Consider the following 16,950-nt stretch of genomic DNA (forward strand, 5'->3'; position numbering starts at 1 on the left):
GGGGACCAGGGGTGGCATCTGCTGGGGAAGGTGACAAGGAAGGCCTCTCTGCAGGGTGACTTCTGAGCTGAGGCCATCCTCTAACGCGGGGCCATGAAGCATCCCCATCTGTTCCCCCGAGCACCCATGCTCCTCACTGGAGCCTTCGTTCAAACATCAGTCATATTGTCTGTTAGCTCCTCGTTGTCCGGTTGTCTTCTTTCCATGCAAGGTCATGGCCTCTGGGAGGGCAGGTGGAGGGCAGAGGTGACTGGCAGGCCGGCTGGCTGAGTCTGGAGCCCCAATGGCACGGGCTGAGACGGAGGCGGTAGGGATTGTTCATGGGCGCCAAGAACATTGACTACTCAAGTGAACACGACAGCCTGTCCGCGACCTCCGGCTGACGGCAGCTGTCAACGGGCCCCGCGACGCCCGCCAGGTGACGGTGGATGGGGCGGGAAGGAGCCGGCCGCGGGCGGGGCGGCTGCGCCCGCGAACCCGCTGGGCCGGACCCAACTCTGCCCAGAGGTCAGCGCTCCCTCGAGGGGGCGGGCCGCGCCTGCGCAGCACCACGGCCGGCGCGGCTCCCGGCGCTGTCCGCACTGCGCCGACGCGAGCGCCCGGCGCTAAGGGGCGGGGCTTGGTTGCGCCGCGCGCGGAGCCGGGCGTCCCGGGCCGGGATAGGGCGCGGGGCTCGGCGTCGGGACGTCCTGGCGTCGGGCCCGACGGCGCGTGCGCGCTGCGCGGCCGGCGAGGAGGCGAGGAGGCGAGGGGGCAGGGCGGGGGCCTGTGCGGCCTCTTTGCCTCTTTGCGCCGCGGGACAGCGTGCGGGCCGCCGGCACCATGAAGATTTGGACGTCGGAGCACGTCTTTGAGTGAGTTTGGGGCGTGGGGCGGGCGGTGGGGGGCGCGGGGCACTGTGGGGTGTGTGGGGGCGGGGGAGAAGGTTGGGCCCGAAGTGGGAGCGAGGTCGAGGCGGCCCTCAGGAAGCTTCCCGGCGTCGGGCCGAGTTGGGACGCTGGACGTGAGCCCCACGGGGCTCTGGGGGCGCCCGCGCGGCCCTGCCCCCGGGAACGGGCCCCAGGACCTCCAGGCCCCGCCGGGAGGGCGCCAGGGGCGCTGCACCTGCGCCGGTCCCCGGGGGCGGAGCGCCGCCGAACACGAGTTCCTGGACGGCACTCGGCGAGCGGCCCCCAGTTGGTACCCCGGGTTCCCAAAGCCCGGGACCCGGCCTGGGGCCCCGAGGGCGGGGGACGGGGGCGATAGCCCCGGACGGCCCGCCGCCGTTTGGGTGGAGCCTCACGTCGGAATGTGACTGGACGAGCGCAGCGACCTGGAGGCCACACTTCCGGCGGCGCGGCGCCGGGAGGAGTTGCCCTGGTCGGAGGCCGCGGTGCCCGCTCCCGTCTGCGAGCCGTGACCTCGGCCCCTCCCGTCGGGGACGCGAAGGGCGAGGGGTCGGCAGGGCCGCCCGGGCCCGCACGTGCGGGATGCCTCGGAGGCCCGGCCGGGACTGCCCTGGGTTCGCCGGAATGTCCCTAACGGAAGGAAGGGGCCTTAAGCCCATGGGTGCTGGGATTAAATGTCCTCCTGGGGCTCTGACCCCACGGACGGAAGAGCCACACGTGTAATGAGACGGACGACCGCCCAGCACGCCGGTGAACCTTTCTGAGCTGTCCGCCGGATTCCACCGTCTTGCTGGGGAGCCACATCGTTTTAGCTTTCATAGCTTTACAGTGTGTTTTAGTTTATTGGATCAACAGTATTTCAAAGGGCAGTTTAAAAAAAAAAAAAAAAGTTGTAAACTTCTTACCTACTCAAGAGCCCGCTGGGTCCTGGAAACCCGTGGAATGTTAGAATCACAGGGAAGATTCCTTTCCTTAATAGTTTATTATCGTTCTGGGGCCAGAGACCCTGAGTTTGTCATCTTTTCTGACACTCTTCCACCAGGACACATTCTTCACTGCTCCATTTCAGCCCTTGGGACCAGGGATGGTTTCTTCCTTGTGATCCTCTTCCAGGTTTACATGCTTCCTTCGTTGGGACCGTACCTCCTTAGAATATCCTTCTCCGTCTTCCCTAACACTCTGTTCCCTGGCTTGTTCCCAGCCCCTCGCCACCCTTTTTTCTGTAATGTTTCCAACATACCCGTTTGGTATCGGTATTCAATGAGATTCTGTTGTTGGCCTTCTTGTCTAGCATTTTATCTGTGATTCTTAATCTTTTTTTTCTTTTTGCCACAGACTTCTCTGAGATTTGAGGAAAGCTGTGGGGCTCTCCTCCCAGAAGAGAGACATGTTCAAGTAAAAGCTGTACATGTCCTGGGAGAAGTCCTGATTCCGACTCTGTCCACATACTCAGGGCTTTCCCATCAAGATCCCTGCTGATTTGTACACACTTAGGGCTCCAAAATCTGTACGTTGGGCTCCAGCTGGTCTTGAATTTCACATCCTTATTTTCAGGTCCTACCAGACATCTCTACTCACCTATCCCACAGGCTCTTCAAACTCGGCGTTTCTGAAATTAAAGTCATTATCTCCCAAAAATCTTAGATCACTTCCCTATGTATCCAACTTAAGGATGATCCAATCTAATAACAATGTCTAAGCCGTCACTCTGTGTCGCACCCAGCTTTGGGTCCCACACTTCCTCCTGAGGCTTAGCATGTGGTTGGCATCCAGTTGTGAAGTCATTCATTGGCTCCTTCAACAGCTGTGAATGCCGCCACGTACCTACCAGGCACTGAGCTTGGGACTGGCAGAATCTGTTGTTTCAGTGGAGGTGCAGTGTCTCCCCTCGTTTTATAGGTGAAGAAATTGACAGGTTAGTATCTCACCACCCAGTTCTCCAGACTGCCCTTTGGTGCTATGAATATTTTCCAGTGTGAGATCTTGTCACATAATTACACCGAGACAGTTAAAATTCATTGTAGGAAGACTGTGCATCATACTAGGCCTCCTTTGTTTGAGCTAGTTCTACTTCATAAAGCAATCTTAGTTCAAGCCAACAAGGTTGTTTTCAAGTTGGCTCAGGGGAGAGAAGGACTAAATTACAAATACTGTGTAACCACCCCAAAGCCATGCATTTATTTATTTATTTATTTATTTATTTATTTATTTATTTATTTATTTTTGAGGGGATGAGGGAAAGAGTTAAGTGCAAGGAAACTAGCTGATCATGGTATGGGACTAGATGGAGCCAGGGAAAGGATTTGTCCAATTTGCATTTTAGATAGTTGCCTTGGTAATTATCAGCGCTTGTCCTGTATCACTCCTATTTGTTAGGGCTATTTATAATAGATTAATAAAATAGCTCCACTTAATATAACTGCATTGATTGCTGAGTAAAGCCTGATACTAAAAACAGAATGAGGTTCATTTATTGAATATGGTAGCAAAAATTAAAACATCCTATATAATGAATGACTGGTTGGGGGCGGGAGGGCTAGCGGACAGCGCCAGGGCAGATGCCAGTGGCCAGAGGGAGGGAATGGTGATTGGGGGACAGTGGCAACCAGGCAATGGGGGGCGGGGCCAGGCGGCCCCATCCCCTGATCAGCCCGCTGGTTGCCTCCCTCAGGGAGGCCAGACTACGGTTTAGGCCTTCTCCCTTCAGTCGGACATCCCCCAAGGGCTCCCGGACTGTGATTACAGTCCGGGCAAGAGGGGACACACACACACACACCACACCTCACCTCCTCCCCCGAGTGCACGAAGTTTTGTGCACCAGGCCTCCAGTTACAAATAATGTCACTGGTTGTCCAGGATTTTGAGATTTTCCTTCTGTCGATGTAAAGTAGTTGTCAGACTTGGTTCTCTGAAAGTTACGTCACCTTTCATAGTCAGTGTAGTTAATGAGGGCTCCTTTGAAAAGGATGTCTTGTGTACAACCTCCTATTCACATAAGTTGTAGAGTGAACGAATGTACATCACATTTGAATCACCAGGCACATACATGTGCTTTCTCAAGAGATAAAGATGCAAGTTCCATTTCCATCCTAGGAGATAAGCAAATCTTATTATTTTAAGAAATAGCATATTAGGGACATCTTAAAAACATTTTATTATCTTTTCAAAACGAATCAGAATCACTCCTTGGAGCAAAGCAATGGATCAAGATTAACTGGAGGGGGACAGTGTTATTTATTACCTTAATGTAGAGAAAAATACATTTTTAATATGACATTTAAGTCAGTAATGTTTTGAATCTTTGTAATCACTGTAAAAATTTACAAGGCAAACAAAGTCTTTATTCTCGTTACTTTATAGCTTCATGTAATTGGGGTCAGACAAAAAGATAAATGGTATAATTTTTGCTGCTTGATTCTGTAGAATATAATTTTTATGAATTTGGTTCTTGGAAACAAAATTTACATGTGAAAGTAGACATGGGTAAATAGGAAAGATTATTTAAGAACCTGTACTGTGATGCTCCATAGGCTATTTTAATCTTTATAGAAATTAATTGTACCATATAACCTGTGCTGAAAAAAAGACTAAATGTATATTTTTACAATTTAGATTGAGTCCCTAAAGTCATCTTTTGAGAAAATTTTCCCTAGGTAAATTAAACTTCAATTGCAAAGAATAATTTGATGGGTTATAAAGTGCTTAATATAAAGGTATATTTTTAAATGTTTGATTGTGCTTTATGTTGCAGCCACCCTTGGGAAACTGTTACAACAGCCGCAATGCAAAAATATCCAAACCCTATGAACCCAAGCGTGGTTGGAGTCGATGTATTGGACAGACATGTAGATCCTTCTGGAAAGTTGCACAGCCATAGACTGCTCAGCACAGAGTGGGGACTGCCTTCCATTGTGAAATCTGTAAGTGTCTTTATTCCTGCAGAAATGTGACTGCTGGGGAGAAGTTTTCCAAACCACATTATAATTTCAAATAGGCTGTGGGAGCAGATTCTGAATGTCATTTTTTCATCAGTTCAAATTGTATTATAATAAACTTGAGTTATGAGTGTATAATGAGTTGGAAATATTATTACAGTCTTCATGAAGGCACCTGATAAAACTTTCTGAAGGAAGCCAGCTAATGCTCTGTAGTTTAAAATGAGGAATATCCTACTTTGCCTACTTTTGCCAGCAACTTGAGACCAACAGCAAGATTTGGAAGTAATGTTAGCTGACAGTTGTGTGGTCAGTGGTGGTTCGTGCATTTTCTTAGACTTCCTGTTGCCACATTGTTCCAAGATCTGGGCCTCCTCTCCTTACATTTCAAAACGTAGTTCTATTCAGTTTCAAGCAAGCAGGCGTTAGTGATTCAATTTAACCAGCAAGAAACTGGAATGCCAGTTTATAGTGTGGGAAACTGGTATGACAAGTGGACCCAGCTTTCAATAGAAGTTCCCTTTCTAGAAGGCAGGTCCACCCAGGAAACAAAAGTACAATGTTTTCAACAGGAAGGCACTGGTTGCTTCCTTTGTGCAAACCACTGCATTAGGTAACGGGGGCCCAGAAATGAGGGAGGTTGGGTGGTTGGCTTGGGGTCAGAGCACAGGGCGTGATGTCCTCCTTCATGACATGGCTGTTTCCTGTCTGGAGAAAAGAGGCCATTGCACCCTCTCCTTTGGATGGCTCTAAGAAAATGCTGGCTGGTAGTCGGAGCACTCCTTTGCCAGATGCCATGTTTCCCAGACCCTCTGAGTCCCGTGTTTCAGCCCCTGCTCCTTTGTCATTGGCAGGCCCAGCATCCTTCCTCCCTGGGGCACGTTCATGGGCTGCTTGCTCATTGCCTCTGGGGGTTGGGGGTTGTTGTGGGGAGTCTCATCTTATCCATGGGGGGCGAATTCTGGTATCAGATGGGCCTCCTTTCTGACCTTTGTCTGATGCCTCATGGTTTTTTGTTTTGTTTTTTACGAAACAGATTTTTGGCTCAAGACATTAACACATTTTACTTTCAAATAAAATATTGATACAATCCTTCCTCCTCTGATTACTAATTGTGGATGTTTTATTTAGCTGATTGGTGCGGCAAGAACCAAAACATATGTGCAAGAACATTCTGTAGTTGATCCTGTAGAGAAAACAATGGAACTTAAATCCACTAATGTAAGTTTTGGCTTCCTTTTGTTTTATTTTAAACTATTTGGCCTAAGTTCTTGTCGCTCTTAGTGTTGAAGAGATGAATCTAGCTCTGTGGGCGTTTAGACAGTCAGCGCTCACATGCTCTGCTGCCTTTGCCTTTTTGCAGCTTAGCCTCCCCGCTCAGTGAGCCTATTTAGCATTTCTAGGGGCTAGCACTCAATAAAATTATTTGGGATTCTGCTTTTGTCACATTTATTTTTTATAAAAAGTAAGAATGAATGTGAAATTTAAATTCTGTCTACACAGTAATATCAAAGTGGTTTATTCTTGTTCTGTATACTTGCAAGATTTGGGTTTGTGAATTAATTTTGGAAATGTTTTCAATCCTGTTTCCAACATGAACTGAGTTTTTTTTTTAATTTCTATAGATTTCATTTACAAATATGGTTTCAGTAGATGAGAGACTTATATATAAACCACATCCTCAAGACCCAGAAAGGTAAGTAAAAAAATGTTTTAACAAACTTATTTTACAGGTGTTTAAATTTTTTACCTTTTTTTTTTTTTTTTTTTTTTTTTTAATGAAAGTTAGATCATTCTGAAACTGTGAATTTGTTTTGTTCCAGAACTGTTTTGACTCAAGAGGCCATCATCACTGTCAAAGGAGTCAGCCTCAGTAGTTACCTGGAAGGGCTGATGGCGAACACGATATCTTCAAACGCTAGTAAAGTACGTGAGGCTGTCCCTGGTTGCTGTTATTCCTGGGTTTTGTCTTTGGAAGAGCTTAGCAGTGAGCATGTGTTTTCCTCACAAGCCGATTATCAGCTATGATACAATGAGAATCCATGTGAGCTGTACCTGCACAGGCTCTAGGGCCCAGCACAGCAGGGTGTCGGGCCCAAGCTCTAATCTTAGCAGCTTGCACAGTTAAGTTAACCTTTCTGTGCCTTAGTTTACCATCTATGAAGTGGAGGTTAACTGCCCATCTCACAGGGTTAGGCATGAAGAGTCAATGAGATAACATGGAAAGTGTGTGACCCAGGGCCCAGCATGTGGGAAATACTTGATTACATGTTACCATGTGTCATTTAAAGCACCAATTCTCAACCTTTTTTCATTTATAATTTCCCTCCTCCCAGATCAATTTAGACCCTTTTTTTGATCACCCTACCCTGTGTAGTTAATGGATAGATAATACTTTATACATAAAAAAGGTGGATTTTTTTCCACCAGCCCAGCTAAATTTTGCCCCATTGAGAACACATGATTCAAACAAAGTCTAGAGAAAAGGATGCTTAGTGCACTGTTCTAAGACACTTCATGTAATCATTCAGCAATGAGAAGATACTCATAGATGCCTGCTTTGTTCCAGACAGAATACTAGGCTAGACTGGAGATACATCTGGAAATTTAAAAAAATGTGAAACTAAGTAAGGCAACATTCATTGCACAGCGTATCATTATAAAAGGAAAAGTGCAGGAAGGTATAAGAGTGTTTAATGTGTATTCCGTGAGTGATGGTGGCAGCTGCATGAGGTAAGTGTGCAGAGGCCCTGAGACAGGAAAACGAAGTGCTGCTGCTGCTCCTAGCGGAACTGCATGGAGCATAGTGTGCCAGGAGAAAATGGCTGAGGAAGTCAGGGACCAGATCTCTCAGGATTTTGGTTTAAATCTTTGTTTTAGCACTTACATAGGATTTTGATTTAAAATACAAACATAAGCCGAGACCGGTTTGACTCAATGGACAGAGCGTCGGCTTGGGGACTGAAGGGTCCCGGGTTCGATTCCGGTCAAGGGCATGTACCTTGGTTGCGGGCATATCCCCAGTAGGGGGTGTGCAAGAGGCAGCTGATCGATGACTCTTTCATCGATGTTTCTAACTCTCTCTCTCTCCCTTCCTCTCTATACAAAATCAATAAAATATATTAAATAAATAAATAAAATAAAAAATAAAATACAAACATAAAAAGAAAAGGGGGGATTGGCTTTCACTCCCTAAAAGGTCACTAATCATGAAATAATAAAATATCACTGTCACTTGACTATAGATTCTTTGGAGGACATCTTTTGCATACAGAATAAAAATTAGTTTATGGAGCAAATCAATTGCTCAAGGCATTTATTTGGTAAATAACATCAGGAAGAAACAACAAAAATGATCTATCCTGGTGTGGTTTATTTTTATTTTTTTTATTGATTTTTCAAAGGGAGGAATAGAGAGTTAGAAACATCGATGAGAGAGAATCGATCAGCTGCCTCTTGCACACCCCCCCACTGGGGATGTGCTCGCAACCAAGGTACATGCCCTTGACCAGATCGAACCCGGGATCTTTCAGTCCACAGGCTGACGCTCTATCCACTGAGCCAAACCGGTCCCTGCTATCCTGGTGTGGTTTAGTTAGACTTGTAATGCCCCCGCTACTTCCTTGTGTTCCATTTATTTGCTAGATGCCTTTGCTCTCGGTAACAATAAATGTATTGGATTTTTTTAAGGGTCGAGAAGCAATGGAATGGGTAATACATAAATTAAATGCTGAGATTGAAGAATTGACGGCTTCAGCAAGAGGAAGCATAAGGACGCCAATGGCAGCAGCAGCATTTGTAGAGAAATGATGAAAGTTGTTATACAACACCCGATCCCCTAGATCTCTACTAACTGGCATTATATTTATTGTTATTTAAAAAATACATTAAAAAACTATATTTTAGGTAGAATTTTTTTTAATAAGCCGAAGAAAGGGTATGTGACTTGATCAAAACAAGGAGGTACGATGTTTCTAAATAAAAGGGAGCATCTGAAATTATTAGCGTTGTTTGAAATGACTCTGGTTTTGAAGATTCCATAGTTATGTGAGAATTTAACAACTTTTGAAAGGTACTTAGAAATTGGTGTTAGCATAGTTAGTCTCCTTCAGGTTGAATTTTAAAGCTTTTCATGCATTGGAACTCTACCTGGCTTTGGACCAACCCCAGGACAAAGCAGAGCCACCTCTGAATAGACACAATTGCTCTGCTGTGGGAAACTTCAAGAGGGATCTCACTTTCAAAGGAGAAATTGTATAGTTTTAAAAGATATAAATTTGTTTAAAATGCCGTGCTCTGCTTGCTATAAGCCACCATTACCCACTGTTTTAATTTGGTACTTAAATGACATTTTTGGAGTTAAAATTATCACTTAAGTAATTGCATCTTTATTCTATGAAAGAGTACTGTATTGACTTGCCAAAGTTTTGTAACTTAGCGAAGATAATTACCTTCTGTGGATTTGTACTTTATAACCTATATGCTGTATTGTGAGCCAGTTATGTTAACTGAAAAAATAAAGTCATCAAAATTTTTCAGCACTCTAAACTTAAACGGAAGAGAAGCTGTTCAAATCTCTTAGCATTTCACATTTGTCTAACTTGTAAAATTGCCATGTGTCAGAATCATGGTTCTGTAATTGCTAAAACATGATCTGCCAGGTTATTTGGATATAATTACTTTTTTTAAGTAATTGTGACCATAGAACATCTTTTTACATGAGGAGCTGTACATCATTTGAAATTGCCCAAATGATGTCTTGATCTGGGGTACAAATCCCAGGTACCTATTGTTTTTAATAATAAGTGCCACTGATGGGATGGGGGGGCGGGGGAGAAGCAGGCATTGGCCTAAAATAACCACTACATGAATTACTTTGTAACGTTTATTTATGGGGAATCCTCATTTTGGGAGCCACAGGGCCACTGCACTCAGAAAAACAATCCAGAAATGTATTTTGTTTCATATTTTGTAGCAGTTAATTATCAACCATTAAAAAATATCTTTGATACTTGCAACTGTTGCTTATAGAGTATTTTTGTTAAAAGGTGATTAGCTTCTTGCCTTTATTTTACAGTGCTTAATGTGATGTGATCAACTTCTAATCAGATTTCCTTTAAAAGAAACCAAGTAAAAAGATTTGTATGCATGCATATAAGCATAACCAAAGCACACAAAACTCTGAGGGGTGAGGGCATGTATGGGAGTGGGAGGGGCAATGGTAAGACATGTACACACATAATACCGTAATAAAAAAATAAAAAAAAAGAAACCAGGTAACATATGTACATAAACCACAGAAATAGTATACCAAACTATTCAAAAACTAGTGTTTTTCTACTTAAAAATATTGTTTAGCTTAGACTTCTTGGGGCATTTGTAAAAGCAAGTGAAATTCAATAAGGTTTTTTATTTTTGTAACCAGAGATGGTTTTTACAATTGAAATAACATTTCAGCTAAACAAAACATTGTGAAGCACTGATTTTTTATTAAAGGTTGCCTTGCATGCCCTAGCCGGTTTGGCCTGTGGAGTGAACGGTCCCAGGTTTGATTCTGGTTGAAGGTATATGCCTGGGTTGCCAAATTGATCCCCAGTTGAGGGCAAGCAGGAGACAGCCGGTCAAGGATTCCCTTTCATTATTGATGTTTCTATCTCTTTTCCTCTAAAATCAATAATAAAATAATTAAAAGTTGCCTTGTATCATTTCTATAAATTATACTTGTTCTGAAAAAGGTGTAATGATGCACTAATGATAAAAAGGTTTAAGTTTTATTCTGTTTGATTTTGTTTTAGTGAGCGCTAATGATAAAATTCTCTAAATTTTTGTTTTCCTGTGTAATTACTCCTTTCAGTTAAATAGCTGGTAGTTTGTGGCTTTTACCTGTAAAGATAGAGATGCACAGCAAGCAATACATTTGAGAGGACTACACTGAATTTTCACCGAATAGACTCTTGGATTAGGAGCATCTAATCCTATTTAATATTAAAAGTGGATTTTACACTAATGAACAACCTTTCTTAATAAAAACTGTGGTTTTTCCTGATTTTAATTCTTTTAATACATTTTTAATTTTATATTATTGGTTTCAGATGGAGAGGAAGAGATAGGAACATCAATGATGAGAATCAGTGGTCAGCCACTTCCTGTAGGCCCCCACAACCCCTGCATGTGCCCTGACGGAATAGACTGAATCAAACCTGATCCAAGTTCACAGGTCTATGCTCAACCATTGGGTCACACCGGCAGGGCTGGTTATAATTTCTTAAATGTAAAAAGCAAAGTAAATTTTTTCCTCCTAAGAATACACTTAGTTGTCTCAGCTGTATCCCAGCTCTGTGCTGGGGATGAGTCTACTGGTGGTGCTGAAAAGGGTTTTCCAGGTGTGTGGGGCTCTCCCCCTTTTGCTGGCAGCACAGGTTTCCTAAGACTCGGGGAAATGTCCGGGCTGGCCACTTGTTCCCTGAAACTCTTCCCCCTCCCCCCGGGGTGCGCCCCACACCGGCCACAGCTTCCTGTCTCCCATCCCCAAACCACGCGGCCTAGCGTTCCCTCCAGCTCTGCTGCCCAAAGCCGGGGTACTACGGCAGCCCGCGGGGCGCAAGCTCATCACCCGCCGAGCCAATCACGAGGCGTAGCCGGCCAGCCTGCCCGGGGATTGGCAGTCACGGCGCGTGCCGCGCGCTCCCATTGGCTCCCGGTGCCGGTCGGCGGGACGGCGGAAGCTGTTCGAAAAGGCCGCGGGACCGAGGGGCTGGGTTGGCAGGCCCGGAGCCCCGCCCCTTCCGCTCCTCAGGCCTGACCTTCCGGCAGCTGGGTCGCGCGCAGAGCCGACATTGAGGCGTCCTCAGGGTTCGGTCAGACTATCCCCCCTCTCGCGGCATCATGGTGGCCTACTGGCGACAGGCTGGACTCAGGTGGGCCCGGGTCTCGGGAGGGGAGCGCGGGGCGGCCGGGGTCAGAGGTCACGCGGGCGCGTGGGGGTCGGGAGGCGAGCGCGCCCAAGATGGCGGCCTTCTGGAGTGAGGGGTGGGCCGGCGCTGCTGGAAGCGGGCGCAGCCTCGTGGGGGCCGCAAGCGCTGCCACCTGCGCGCCCGCCTGGGGTGCAGCCCCGCTCCTGCGCGACGCCCTTCCCTCCCCCCCAGAGACAGCGGCTCAGCGCAGGCCCTTTGCCCTTCTCAGGACACTCGGGTGTCAAAGGGACGTAAAACTTGGGAGCTGGGAGGATGGGGGACAGTCCTCTGTGTGTGACCACTGTTAGCCTTTTCTGGATCAAATCGGGGCTCTTTTCAATGGTGCACACTTTTTACTTTTATTTTAAATTAACTCCGTTGCTCTTACCTGCAGAGAGCCCTGCACACAGGTGATGGTGGCTCATGGACGCTCCAAGACCCAACCCATTTGAGGACAGAGCATCTGGTGTGACGGGAAAGACCCCGTCTGGTTTCTGTGTTCCGTCACACCTGAGTGCTCCGGCTGCCACCCAGCCCAGTGCAGCACCTTGCCCCAGGACACCTCTCACCTGCTCACCTGCCCAGAGTAGCACCTTCTAGTGGGTACAGGCCTGTGAGACGCCTGAGCAGCCCACGTGACACTCGGGAGGTCACACAGAGTTTTGCAGAATTGGGAGAAGGATAGTTCTAGGAATGGGTACCGTTTATTAAGCACCTACTATGTGCGGGAAGGGGTGATTCATGCTTTTCAAACATTGCCTCTCTTCCACCCACCCACAGGTGGGGCGAGTGTAATGTCTGTTTTATTCTATTGTTTCTCTGGGCTAATAAAGGAGCTGAAAGATTGAACAGCCTGAAGGTCACCCAATTAGTAAGAGTGGAAGCAGACATTGGAACGCCTACCTCTTGGCAAAAAACACCCTAATCTGAAAACATGAGAAAAATAGACAACATCACTCTCCCCTCACTCCCCTTCCTGTTTTCAAAAAGTGTACAAAGTGAGCTGACATCTTGAAAATAAGATATTGATGGGAGTCCATCTACCAAACAGGAAGCAGGCTGTTAGATATTTTGCTAGAATTGATGACATTCTCAAAGGACTGTTGCAGTTAAATTTGGAAACATTGATTGGGAAGTATGTTTAATGGCAAAATTGTGAAGCAGGATCCAATATTCTCGGGAAAACCTTTAAATAATCAGAGGGAGAACTTGTAATTTAAAATAGCGTTTTTTTCTCTTTTAATTATACATACTTTACCTTGTCAGAATAATATAAAAAGTTTCAAGTAGAGCTGAAACTGGTTTGGCTCAGTGGGTAGAGCATCGGCCTGCGGACTGAAAGGTCCCATGTTTGATTTTGGTCAAGGGCATGCACCTTGGTTGTGGGCACATCCCCGGTAGGGGTGTGCAAGAGGCAGCTGATCGATGATTCTCTCTCATCATTGTATCTAGCTCTCTATCCCTCTCTCTTCCTCTCTGTAAAAAATCAATAAAATATATTTTTAAAAATAGTTTCAAGTAGAGAGATTGGGGGGAATCCCTCATGTTATAGATTCCATTAACATTTTGGTCTGTTTCCTATGCTGTGGAATTTTAAAAAATATATGCATCTTTTATTATCATTTTATTTTTTTATATATATTCTTATTGATTTCAGGAAGGAAGAGAGAAAGAGAGGGAGAGATAGAAACATCAGTGATGAGAGATAATCATTGATCAGTTGCCTCCTGCACGCCCCACATTGGGAATCAAGCCTACAACCCAGGCATGTGCCCTGACCAGGAATCGAACAGGGACCTCCTGGTTCATAGGCCGAGCTCACCCACTGAGCCACACCAGCCAGGCTATGCATCTTTTATTTTATTTTATTTATTTTTTTATAAGGATTTTTTTTTAATATATAATTTATTGATTTTTCACAGAGAGGAAGAGAGAGGGATAGAGAGCTTGAAGCATCGATGAGAGAGAATCAGCGATTAGCTGCCTCTTGCACACCCCCTACTAGGGATGTGCTGGCAACCAAGGTACATGCCCTTTGACCGGAATTGAACCTGGGACCTTTCAGTCCGCAGGCTGATGCTCTATCCACTGAGCCAAACCGGTTTAGGCGCATCTTTTATTTTAAATTAATATGTACTAAAGAGGGGGAAACAATATAAAGTAGAAAAACTAAAGCCCACCCATCCTAACTCCAGTTAAGACTCTGGTACATTTTTTCCTAGTCTTTTTCTTTGCATGGATTCCTGTTGGCATTGTCATTTCTAAATCCAGTTCTATAATAATGTACCCTCAAACCAAATTTAAAAATATGGGAAGAAAAAAACAGTTGCACACCAATCTGGTTGGATCCTTCATAATTAACTCTATATTATCTCTCATTTTCTCCCAGCTACATCCGCTACTCCCAGATCTGTGCAAAAGCAGTGAGGGATGCACTGAAAACTGAATTCAAAGCAGGCGCCGAGAAGTCTTCTGGCAGCAGTGTCAAAATTGTGAAAGTGAAGAAGGAATAATGTGTAAGTTCTGATTGAGTTAGAGGAGTTGCAGCTTAAATTTTGAGAATACTTAAAAAAATAATAATAATAATAATTTTACTTTTGAACTTGTCCCATTTTTGGTCAATTAGTCCATGTAGAAGTTAGTGGGATAATAACTTACACATACAGGTTATACAAGTCCCTTGGCAAAATCAAAGAATGTTGTTTGGGGCCCTGACAAGCAGAAGTAATTGGCACATTGATTTTCAGCTCCTTTAGTAGTGCTTAGGCAGAGATCCATCTCATTTTAATTAAAATTGTTTCATTTGCACAAAGTCAAATAATCTGGAGGATAAACTCCCCATTTTTGTAATTGCTGTTGGCGTTACATAAGAGTTCGGGAGCTTGAAAAATTATTGTTTGTGTTTTTGTTTCCCCCACACCTGCTAATGTTCTCACAAATCACTGCCTAATGAAGGGCTGCAAGTGCAGGCAAGGGTCCTGCCACTGACCAGGCGGTAGAAGTTGCAAGACCCTCGGGGAGCCTTCTCTGCCCAGTGCGCTCTGCTCTCTGAGGGGTTGGCCATTTCACTTCTCCGAAGACGCTGGCAATGATAAGCTCCATGCTGCACAGCGCAAGACACTTTGTACATTTGATCAGTCAGACTTTTGTGCTCTGAGCTTCTAAAGTGATTTGCTCTGTAAACCACTTTTTTGAACATTGTTATTTCAAAGATAAGTGAAGTAAATTAGAAGAGAGATGTTTTCCAGATTTCGTTTTCTTGTTTTGCTTTTTCAAAAGCTTCCAACCCGAAGTAGCAGGGAAATGTGATAGATATTAATCCTTTGGCAGCTTGTGGCTATGAGCAATTTTACTTATTGGAACTGTCTTCCCTAAGCACTTCTCATTTTTATTTTGAATTAGTAAATATTTTATTACCAGTCTAGAGATACAGTGTTTTGAGTTTAGTCCTTTTTCTAAGGGCTCTCTGTATAATCTCATAATTCTGAGCAATGAGACCAGGTTTTGTGTGGGGTGTTTTTGTTCCTAACAGTGAGCTAACTCACCGAATCACAGCCCTGCTCTGCAGCATGGCCTGCCAAACCCCGCATCTCACTCCCATGACCTTGAGATATCCTTGGGTCAGGAAGCAGTGTCCAGGCCACTCCACATGTCCATCAGCAGAGAGGGTTTCAGTGTCTTTTAAAGGCAAAGTAATTTCTTTATTGCTAGGCAAGTGTTTGGTTTTACTTAGGGAATAAGTGCCTGTTCCGCTAAGGCCCTGCCGAGAGCCAAGGCTCCTCACCAGCCGAGTGAGCTGAAGCCACAGTTACGTTACATAACTCACTGTAAGGAGGTTATTTCCCATTCATGTTGGATGCAGAGTTTATTTATTCAGTTATCAGTTCAGGGTATTTTTCAATCACAAAGAAAGAGCCTTAGAGACTTTCTGCATCCATTCATGTTGGGTTTTCAAGAAAACAGGACTAGCAACTTCTGCATTTTCTTTTTCCCCCAGACCCTGCCTGAAGCTTGAAGTGCTCCATTTTCAAGGTGAAGATGTGTGGGCACAGGTTATGCAGATTGAAAAGGATCTCACTGCACGGGGGAAATAACACCTGTCTTATGGATGGATTGACAATGCCAATAAAGTGAAACGTGCTTCCCTCAGGCTGCTGTGCTTTTTCTGTCAGACTTGTTCTTTTCCTCTTCCTTCGTGGGAGCTGTCTGCACCACTGTGGGCCGGGACCCTGGGGACTGAGGTGTCTCAAGTAGAGGAAGCAGCTTTCATACCCAGTGACCACAGAGATACAGGAAACAGTGTGAAAGTGTCTCGGAATAGAAAGTACTCTTTCATGACATTAACTGACACGCTGTCATTAGGCCCTGACTGCCCTTATCTCTGAATCGTGGGGGTCGTGTCAAAGCCGCGTTGGGTAGTTCCCAGCGCCCCGCTTGGTGCAGGCAGGGGTCTGGTGTGTGCTGCTTGGCCAGTAGCTTAAAGAAAAATCATTACTAAAGTCCTCGATTAGAAGAAAAATACTAAGTTGTTGTATTTACTTTTTTTCTTGTGCACTTAAAACCTGGTCTGATGGATGAATCTGTACATTCTGGGAATATTGCTCATAGGAAATGAGGCACAGCCTCACTCACCAGCTTATGGAGCTAATGGCCAAGCTGAAATTAAAATCCAAGGCTCCTAACTGCAGTCTCGGGGTGATGATTACAACAGTTAGATGGTGTTTGGGAGGTGACTCATTTAGTCATTAAATATTTATGGTTGTAGAATTATTGCGAGTGTTTTGTTTTTATATTTCTTTGAAACTTGGAAGCAATTGGCAGAGTAAAACTTCATTGCAGAGTTAACTGCTTCATTTTAATTGTTTTTGGAGAACAGAGAACTAAGTTTGAACAGGAAATTTTGAAACACGGTTCAGTTCGTGCACCGGGACCAGTTCTCACCACGGCACTTAAGCTAACATTAATTTTATCAGGGCCACTTAGCAGTGCCAAGAAGGAACCCAGAAAATGTCTTTGTTCTCAGCTCATGGAGAAGACTCCCTGCTCCTGGGACACTTGACCTGTAGGTTTTAATTAACTCTCAGCACAGGGCATGCTGGCAGCAGCAGGGCAGGGGCCGAGCGGGCTGGGGTCGCTGAGAGCCCCTGTGGTCCTTCGCCCTGGGCTGTTCCCCTG

At 45.2% G+C, this 16,950-nt stretch overlaps 2 protein-coding genes across 2 annotated transcripts; both read left to right on the top strand.

Moving 5' to 3' along the window:
- The first annotated feature begins 631 nt into the window (after positions 1–631).
- Positions 632–9,840, top strand: PRELID3B (PRELI domain containing 3B). Its single transcript, XM_084887274.1, has 6 exons — positions 632–854; positions 4,639–4,807; positions 5,954–6,043; positions 6,448–6,518; positions 6,646–6,748; positions 8,513–9,840. The coding sequence occupies exons 1-6, from the start codon at positions 823–825 to the stop codon at positions 8,630–8,632; spliced, it is 585 nt and encodes a 194-aa protein (XP_084743400.1). The 5' UTR covers positions 632–822; the 3' UTR covers positions 8,633–9,840.
- A 1,738-nt stretch (positions 9,841–11,578) lies between these two features.
- On the top strand, positions 11,579–15,924 carry ATP5F1E (ATP synthase F1 subunit epsilon). Its single transcript, XM_084887278.1, has 3 exons — positions 11,579–11,739; positions 14,165–14,291; positions 15,773–15,924. Exons 1-2 carry the CDS (start codon positions 11,708–11,710, stop codon positions 14,286–14,288), a joined length of 156 nt encoding a protein of 51 aa, XP_084743404.1. The 5' UTR covers positions 11,579–11,707; the 3' UTR covers positions 14,289–14,291; positions 15,773–15,924.
- The last annotated feature ends 1,026 nt before the right edge of the window (positions 15,925–16,950 follow it).

This window comes from Pipistrellus hanaki (assembly GCF_964339955.1).
Source record: "Pipistrellus hanaki genome assembly, chromosome: 6".
Classification (NCBI taxonomy): Eukaryota; Metazoa; Chordata; class Mammalia; order Chiroptera; family Vespertilionidae; genus Pipistrellus; species Pipistrellus hanaki.

Bases quoted from the DNA above. Each gene is read 5' to 3' on its own strand.
- PRELID3B (XM_084887274.1), top strand. From the start codon at position 823: ATGAAGATTTGGACGTCGGAGCACGTCTTTGA. The intron at 6,044-6,447 runs GTAAGTTTTGGC...TAATTTCTATAG, and splicing joins TGGAACTTAAATCCACTAAT to ATTTCATTTACAAATATGGT. The intron at 6,519-6,645 runs GTAAGTAAAAAA...GTTTTGTTCCAG, and splicing joins CATCCTCAAGACCCAGAAAG to AACTGTTTTGACTCAAGAGG.
- ATP5F1E (XM_084887278.1), top strand. From the start codon at position 11,708: ATGGTGGCCTACTGGCGACAGGCTGGACTCAG. The intron at 11,740-14,164 runs GTGGGCCCGGGT...ATTTTCTCCCAG, and splicing joins TGGCGACAGGCTGGACTCAG to CTACATCCGCTACTCCCAGA.